At 36.3% G+C, this 9376-nt stretch overlaps 1 protein-coding gene and 1 long non-coding RNA gene across 6 annotated transcripts in view; one reads left to right on the top strand and one right to left on the bottom strand.

The window, feature by feature from the left end:
* Window positions 1-9376, top strand: part of LOC119474306 — a 95693-nt gene that overhangs the window by 124 nt on the left and 86193 nt on the right. The gene's annotated exons all lie outside the window — the stretch shown is intronic.
* Window positions 4337-9376, bottom strand: part of LOC119474300 (DNA (cytosine-5)-methyltransferase 3A-like) — a 49348-nt gene continuing 44308 nt past the window's right edge. For all 5 annotated transcript variants that reach the window (XM_037746248.1, XM_037746250.1, XM_037746251.1 and 2 more), the window contains 3 exons: window positions 8268-8337; window positions 7660-7778; window positions 4337-7519 (listed from right to left, as the gene is read on the bottom strand). In XM_037746248.1, the coding sequence (XP_037602176.1) occupies window positions 7378-7519; window positions 7660-7778; window positions 8268-8337 (331 nt within the window). In that variant the 3' untranslated portion in view covers window positions 4337-7377. The remainder of the gene's footprint in view (window positions 7520-7659; window positions 7779-8267; window positions 8338-9376) is intronic.

Here is a 9376-nt window from a genome sequence, read left to right as displayed (position 1 = left end):
GTAAGACTTCCTGTTATGGCTTTCAAAATAAAATCCAATTTTTGTTCCTGTTTGACAAAACTACCCTGATAATCAGGCTGAAATGCAATTTAGTTTGACTTCATTCACTCTATTTTAATCACTGTAGAGCTGCAACAATTAATTGATTAATCATAATAATAATACGTATATTTTTTTAGTATATAATCACCTGATGATAAGAATCATTCTGTTTTCAGTACCTTAGAATGAGCCGTTTATATCTACATAGGGAGCGGGTCCTCTCCACGGAGTCCGCCATGTTTCTACAGTAGCCCAGAAAGGACAAACCAAACTCTGTTAACTTTTCCTTCTTGGGCCAGGGTCGATAACGTTACTTACTCCTGTCACCACCGCTCTCTCTCTCTTGCTTCACTAATCACTTCCAATGTGCACACACTCTACGCACTGGCTTTGCTCCAAATGACCTATGCTACTCTTAAACATCTGGCTCTACAGAGGGGGCCATTCACGTTGGCCACTGTAGCTCTCCAACACGCTTGGCACCCGGGGAGAGGCTTGAGTTGGTTGCAATCTCCTTCACCTCACTGCTAAAAACCGCTAGATCCTACACACTGAACATTTAAATGTGAATATATTTGGTGTCTCTACTCGTCTATATTTTACTCTAGTAAAAAAGTACAATATTTCCCTCTGAGATGTAGTGGATTAGAAGTAGAAAGTGGCAAGAAAAGACTCAAGTAAAGTATAAATAATTAAAATGTATACTTAAGCACAGTACTTGAGTAAGTGCACTTATTTAGCCTACATTCCATCACTGGTTAAGATATATGCAAATTTAAGTACTGTTGAAATGTATCATTTCAAAATAATTTCAAATAAGCAAAAAAAAAAATTAATGTAAATAATTTGGCCAAATTTTATATTAGCCTATCAAATACAAAGTGGCTTGATTATTATTATTTTTGTTGAAGAATGAGAGCATTGCATTAGCATTGGTGATCTTAAAGTGTTTGACTACAAGTACATACTTGGCCTCTTTCTGGACACATTTCCATGCTCTTATTTTGTAGGTTAATCGTTAGTCTTCCGGTACCGCTCCATCATTTGTGTGTTTAACTTGATGCAGTTCGCAGCATCAAGCCGCGAGACGGTGTGACGCTCCAATCAGCAGCGCTGAGTGACGCCTCGGTCGCCTAAGCAACCAATTACTTTGGGCGTAGGGCGTGTCCACTGTGAGGAGGGCTGTACCACTATCAGAGGAAGGGGGGGTGACACAAAGATTACAATAGGGTGAGGCTGCATAATAGAGTATTATCATGTCTTATCATCACTATTATTATAGATTTGGTGGCTTAAATGTCTCTATGAGCTTTAACTGGACATATTAATATTAAACATATTAATACACTGTAAACAATTGCTGTTAATTTACAGCAGGATTTCAACAGTATTAACCTGTTATTGCTAAAAAAAAACAGTGCTTTACTGTTAATACAAAAGAAAACCTGTTAAATTACGCTTATAGGCCGTTTTTTAACTGAACTATAATGCATTCTTAAGCAGCACTTTACTGCTGATCAACTGTCTAAAGTATCATCAGTAACAGTTTCATGCAGTATTTTTTTAATTTTGGGACCTGATCTGCACATGTGAGGCTTGTACATTGTGCATGATTGTAAAATCAGTGAATTGGCTCTGTTCTTCACTCACATGTTGTTAAAAATAATGTTTATTAAAAAGTATGTAAAAAATACAACCTAAATAGTGCATTAAAACAAATCAGTAAGATAATGTAAAAGAAAGGTGAAAAAAACAGGTATATAATGTATCTTTAAATAGTAAATTAAGTTTAAAATACTGTGAAATTAATAAAAAAAAACAGTTCAAACTGTATTTTTCATTAACAGTACAAAGCTGTAAATTTCAGCGAGAGTATAATAATGTTAATTTTACAGTAACATAAAGGCAACCCTGCTGCCAGTTCTTTACTGTTATTTTACTGGGAAATTCTTATCAGTGTAGTCTTTCTTATATCTTATCTAACACGACCTGGGTTTGATCTGCAACAATGATAATAGAAGATAAATCATATATTTATGAGCATATGGCATTAGTAGGAAAATGTAAGTGCATGCCCATAAACTGTGAGTGATTGATGGCTGAATGAAAAGCTGTAGAGTGGTTCAGGTCTGATCAGAAAGGAGCTGCAGGGCAACACCCAGATTTAGAGCACGGGGAGGTGGTGAAGAAGACCCAGGTGTCAAGATGCTGAGCAACTAATCCCCTGCTGGAGGGCATGATGGCATGGAAACTGGAGCTGAATATCAATAACCACATCTCCTCCTCTAGCAGCCCCCTGACAATTAAGCAGCTAAAACAGAGTAATGAGAATATTAATTATGGTTGGAATTGTCCAACATCCAAAATATTAGCATCATAATGGGGCCGTGTGTCGATGGAAGATCATTTCTGCCATTATCAAGTGGTTTTCTCCTCATAATTCTGACTTTATTGTATCATTTTAAGATAATTTCCCATGATAACAATTTCTTTTGATTATGACTCATAAATATGACAATTATTATGCAGCTATCTCATACTTAAGTAGAAAAGAGCCATCCTTAATGTTATTAGTAATCCCCTGTGCTTTTCCTACTATGACAAGTCAAAATGTAATAGTAGGAAAGGTCTATTACGTACACATAATGTTTGTTTGTAACAATTATTATTATTATTATTATTATTAATAATTCATGTTTTTCTATCATAATGATATGATAGAAAATTGAATCAGAATTATGAAGTGGTATCACATAATTATATTATATAATTATTGTCATATTTATGTGAAACTAAGTCTATCTACTATTTTGAGATAATAAGTCATAAATATGAGAAAAAAATACTAATAATAAAATGGCCTTTTTTACTTGTCATAGTAGGAAAAGCACACTTTATTAATAACATTAATGATGGCTCTCTTTTATTCAAGTGTGTGTGTCAAGTAAGCTATTAATTTAGCTGCAGTATACTCACAACAGTCGGTACGCATACTCAATTTTAATGATGTTGAAACAGCTCCAGGAATACTGATGTGGTATCGTTGTAAATTTTAATTGGCAGTGTCATTATACAGTCGCAGTTTGACAGACTTCTGACAGAAGTGTTTCCTGTTAGTATAAAACTGTTTCATCTGTTGATTTCCAGTGTGACAGTGAGCCAGCATGCACAATACCATAACCTTTAAACTGATGCAGCTAAATGGAATTCAGCCATCATTAATAAATGTATTATTCACAGCTGGGCTTTTACTACTGTGACATGTCAAAATTACTATTGAATTAGCTAAAATATGGTAATTTAATTCATTCAAAGCACCTGTGAGCGTAGTATATACAGTACACGGATTCACCATTAATGGACTAATTGTACAATTAAAGGCCCTGAAAACATTTATTTTTCTAATCTCAGCTTGTTGAGCAATGGTGTCCTAAATGAGCCCACTATTATTCGTAAACCGCTTGGTATTTTTCACAAAAGATTTTCTGTATTATGTGCTCCTCTCACTGGCTTGACGTGGGCAGGACGTCATGTATTTCTGTACAACAATCAGAAATTTTAATCAAAATTTGATGTTTTTGTTGTTGTTGTTTTTTCCCCAAAAAACTTTAACTTTGATTGTGGAACATTTAAAGGAACATTGTGTAACATTTAGGGGGATCTATTAGCAGAAATGGAATATAATATTCATAACTATGTTTTATGTAGTGTATAATCGCCTGAAACTAAGAATTATTGTGTTTTCGTTAGTTTAGAATGAGCCCTTCATATCTACATAGGAACCGGGTCCTCTTCACGGAGTCCACTATGTTGCTAAGCCATGTTTCTACAGTAGCCCAGAACAGACAAACCAAACACTGACTCTAGAGAGCCTTTCATGTTTTTACCTTACCTGAAGGCTACCATACGCTTGTGAAACTGTGGTAATGAGATCCGCAGAGTGCAAAACCGTGGTACCGCCAGCCACCGTCTGACTTAGGTTGCTCCTAAAGTAGTGTTATTATGGTAAGGATGGCCTCTGAGCGAGGCGAAAGGCTTTACCACGGTTTTACACTTGGCGGCTCACGTTACAGCAGCAAATATGGGAGGAGTGAGCGAAGCGGTGTTCAGTTGGTTGCAATTTGCAACCGCACCACTAGATGCCGCCAAATCCTACACACTGTACCTTTAATAATTAATATTTAATATTACAGAGAACTATTTGAAATATTGGAAACCACATTTTCAGGGGCTTAAATTCAAACGTCAGGTGCGTTTAATCAAATATGAATAAAAACAGACAGGAGGTGGCAGATTTTTGCACAAAAACAATACATTTATTCAAGTGTTCTCCAGCACAAGTACATACGGAGCCTCTATCTTCTCTCTGGACACTAAACTTAAGTATTGGAGGGGTGGAGGTGGGGGGGTCGAAGTGGAGAATGACTGCTACATTTGCTGTACGAACTGGTCTTGAGGAAAAGCGTATAGGCCATTAACAGTTATGACAGAAAGAAAGCCACACAGTGTCAACAGTATCACCGAATATAGAATTATTGACCTGCCTTGAACAGTAAAACTCAAATGTTGTTTCTGATAAAAAAACAAAAAACAAAACATCAATTCAAAACAACATTTTTGAAAACAGACATGGAGAATATTACGGCATGGAATGTAGGATTAAGAAGCAATGCGTATTAAGCATACATTATGCTACAGTAAAAGTTATTACCGTTTTTTTTTTCTCACACAATTTTCCCACAGATAAGCACCAACTACAGCAATCTCTAGTCTAAAACAATATAGGAAACCTTTCATTATTTGTTATCCTTATTTTTTTCAAGTACAAAGTTAAAATGCCTTTGTTAATATATTTATATGAGTGAAATAATAGTTCTTTTCCGGTACTACAAGGAACTTAAAAACAGTCATTGTCAAGACATAATTTCTCTTCCAATCAAATATATTTTTCTTGTTTAGATAAAATGTTTAGCACCATCAGAAACACCGACAATCCCTCTTTTTAAAGTCTTACAAAAGAAAACAGAAGCAAAAAAACACCACCATGTAGGGCTGTGCAGTGAAGTTGAGACCGTTCATCTTAAAGCTGTCCATAGGCCACTATTAAGATCACATGACATTAAATCTGGATGCACTTGACACAAACAAATCAGTACGATAAAGTAGTCGACTTGGAGTCTCCCTACAACTAATGCTCAAAGCAAGTTTTGAATCAAATTTGTCACTTGATTTTTCATTTTTAACCTATTTTTTTCCTAATTTGATGATATATATTAGCAAAGAATTATATTTGTACATCTCATACGTAATAAAAAAAAAAAGATAAAAACAAATTGAAAACAGCAACCCGAAAACTCTATGTACAAAATGTACAAACATGAGGGGACGTTAAGTATTATAGGAGGAGGGGGGGAAATAACATCTGGTTAAAGTATCACAAAGCACAAGCGCTCATATTGAGCTATGTGTGCATGGACAAAAATGATGTCAATAAGGTCACTTAAGAAATTAATTACATTAAGAAATTAAATTTCAAATTTAGAATCTTAAATATGATATAGATAAGCGATAGCATCTGTTTTTATTTTACCCTCTTTACTCTTTGAGTGCCGACGTCTTCGTCAAACACTGTGTCAGTTTTATGTTTTGACAAACCGCAGCCTAAATCCTCCATATTTATCTTTTAGAGGTTACAATCAAGAGAATTTAGTTTGTGAATGTAATCCAAATTTGGATCAGCACTTAAATTTGTCAACATGACGACTACGATTTATCAGGGAAATGGCAACTGTCCTTCACAAGGGACAAAATATTATACAAAGCGCATGACATAGTTCCCTAACTCTGTCTTTACAATCTTAATAGAAATAGACATTCTTTGAATCTGGGTAGCAACATACTGTATCGCTGCTTTAAAACAGGGACCAATATGGACGATGGATGAAGGGGAAAAGGAGTTACAAATGTCAATCCATCTACTGTACACTGAGTCAAATAACATGGGTTTCACATATCAAAATCCATTCTTTCACTTCTATTGGCACAGCCCTACTGTATACAAAAAGTATTACACGAGGGTAGATCAGTTCACATCATAAAACAAAATTCACAAGAACCAATATTTTTTTTTAAAATATCAAGAAAAAAAAGAAAGTATACATATAAAAGTGCTTTATAATGTTGATAAAACAGCACAGAATTGCTATAAAAAGGTAGAAGAACTTTGTGAAGCCGCACCATATTGTTTTGAGGATTTTGCACCTGACAGTTTTTCAGTTTAGAGAGAGGTGGAAGTTGATGAGGAGTTACCCGGCCTGGCCACCCTCCCTCCCTCCAGCGACCACACTACTAACAGTTGTACAGTAATATCATTGGTCATGATGAAACTAGATAAAAAAAAATAGTTTCACAGACGTTGATCTTTTTTTTTTTTTTTTGAATGACAGAAAACATCATTGCCCATGTGGCTAGCTTCACTTTCTGTTTGTGCAGATTGTGGCAAGGCTGAGCGATTAAATGAGCACCAGTACAAACTGTATAAAAGCTGTAAAATGCAGAATATGTTCTATTTTGCAGTCTGTCACTTAACTTTGAAAGTGAACAAAACGACACAGAACAGAATTGTTTTTATCAACATCAAACACACGTGTTTTCCAGCAACAGGTTAAAGAGCTCCGTATTGTCTAAAGTTGTAGTGCCACATGGGCTGTGATGTTTCTCATCATCTAGGAGCACCATGGTATTGTAACCATATTACAGTAGTACCTTTATTACGTTCAGTTGTGTATAGAAACTGTAAACAAAGAGGTATATGTGATCTGGTGTTTTGGATTCTTAGAGACACAGCTCTCCTGACACTGAAGAAAACCGCCTTTCTCATCACATCTCTGTGAGGCTCAGTAGCTGGAAGCATGGCCGCACTGCACGCTGGGACTCTCGCAGCCCCTGGACGTACAGTACGCTCACACAGCAGAAACATTTCACATATCTCGAAAACCATTTCTCTCGGGTCTTTCCCATCGCATCGCCGTCTCTTTTAAAATACATGTTTAGCACTTTTCTGTCTCAGTGTCTTGAGAAGAAAGCATAGTCTCAAGTATAGCTTGCACAAACAAATCAACAATACTTGATAACACTGCTAAAAGGTAAAATGACATATCAAAATTAAATAAGAATAAGAATTACAATTCAAATACAAGAAATAATGTGAAATCTACGTCAATGTGTCGCTTGCAAATTATACAAGAGTATAATTTGAGGATCAAGGCTCTTGTTTTCTATGTCACAACGTACAGTTGTAGTTCCTAAATGGTTCAGAGCGAGTTTTCTTGCTGCTCAAACGCAGGCAAAGTAATCTTTGAGTGGTGCAAACAGGTGGCGGATGACCGGGACGCTCCATGATCTGCCCAGGAGCCTTTGTCTTGCCAGTCGGCTCATGTTGGACACGTCCGTATAGTGGACTGGGAAGCCAAAGATCCTGACAGAGAAACCAGCCAGACACAAAGCAACCAGCAGGACGGACAGAATAGGGGCAGACATAGGGAGATAATATTGAGATTTTGATCGCTGAAAGAGCTGTGACGAGTAGTTTGAAGGACAATCTTAGTGTTTACATACCTCTCCATCTCAGTGCACCAGAGTATGTCCTCCTTCTCGTTCATGTAGACGGGGAAGTGCTGGTCCTTGCCCTGCTTGATGGAATTAGACCTGGTGGTTATGGTCCTCACTTTGCCAAACTGACAGAGAAAAAAGGGAACAACAGAAATATTATTCCATGAGTCTAACTAGCTCTATCTTTTTCATTGTTTTGCCTCGTTCATTACTGCATAACAGATCAGATCAATTGATAAACATGAGGATTCTGTCTGTTTGTGTTCTCAGTCTTGAAACTGTAACCTCTTGCTGCCACTGGGAGCCGCCCATGTGCAGAGTTGCTTACTTCTGCTGAGAGCAATTACAATAAATGTCATGTGTTTTTTCTTCTATTAGTTTATGTTTTGCTGTGGTTTTCTGATTAAATTACAGCTCTGACAAACTGGTTTCCTTGCTTTTGAAAGGATGAGATGACAGAGAAAATGTATCTTACTGCCATCAGGTTTTTGAATGCACTTATTATAAGTTGCTTTAGACAAAAGCCTCTACCAAATCAGTGTAATGTAAGGAATGTTAAAATGCATGCACTTCTGCTGTGATATATTTGTTCCATCAAAGTATTACACAAGTACCTTAGCTGTTCTGCCGTGTTCTAAACAGTCCTGGAGGTCCACCCTGTCATTGTACATAGCACTCAAAGGCCTGAAAAAGAGAAAGAACAGGAGCCAACATTTATATTAAGACTTATTTTATACATCTGATGCTTGGCAAAGTAACTGCTTGCTGATTGTGATCTGGGAAGACCATTGTCATTGTCTTTTCACATCAATTTTATATATTCAAACTCACATACATCTTATGGAATCAGATGGGTCTCAATATTAAGTAATGCACACAGAAGGTTTCATAAATGTGTTTTGTGATTTATCAGCACTCCCGCCCCCATGCAGGACACCATCTCAGCACTGGAGAGCTCCTTCAGCGACAGGCTGCTTCACCCAAAGTGTGTGAAGGAGCGCTATCGCAGGTCCTTCCTTCCTGCAGCTGTCAGACTCCACAACCAGCACTGCTCCCGATAGACCACTTACCACTTACACTTACACACCAAATACTGACAATAACTGCACTATACTGTATAATGACTGTGCAATATCATTACTACTCAGTTGTAATTCATACTGTGCAATATTTTCAGGTGGAATTTCATTTCATTCTCACTGTGCAATATCATTTTCCACTTGTGCAATTTTTTAATAGTCTGTTTATTGTCAATACTGTACTGTATATACTGCTCCTATTTTTATACTTCTTTCTATTGAAATGGTTCACATTTTGTTACACTTTGTTTAGCTCTTTTTTTTTACTGTGTTAGCTGATACATCTTGTTTTTTGCACTATCCCCTTTGCTGCTGTACACTGCAAATTTCCCCACTGCGGGACTTATGTGAAATTTATGTGAATTGTGGAAAGATATCAATAATTTTATACTTGTTAACATTTTCTCCGATTTTGCACTGTACTATAGAAATATTATATTTGGTTGCTATGATTACAGTGACAAAGACAGTAATGCATTTTTTCTTATTAATTTGATTTTAATTCTTGCGAAGTTCCACATTCACAAGTGTAAATTTACCAAAAAAAAGCCTAACTTCTTTGTATTTATGAAAGAAATGGATCTTTATCTGTCAACAATTTCTTCCTCAAAGCAACAAAAAATGCAATGAAAACAATGAATGTT

Source organism: Sebastes umbrosus, chromosome 16, assembly GCF_015220745.1.
Source record: "Sebastes umbrosus isolate fSebUmb1 chromosome 16, fSebUmb1.pri, whole genome shotgun sequence".
Classification (NCBI taxonomy): domain Eukaryota; kingdom Metazoa; phylum Chordata; class Actinopteri; order Perciformes; family Sebastidae; genus Sebastes; species Sebastes umbrosus.
Note: the sequence above shows the minus strand (reverse complement) of the source record. Positions and strands in the feature narration are given on the sequence as shown.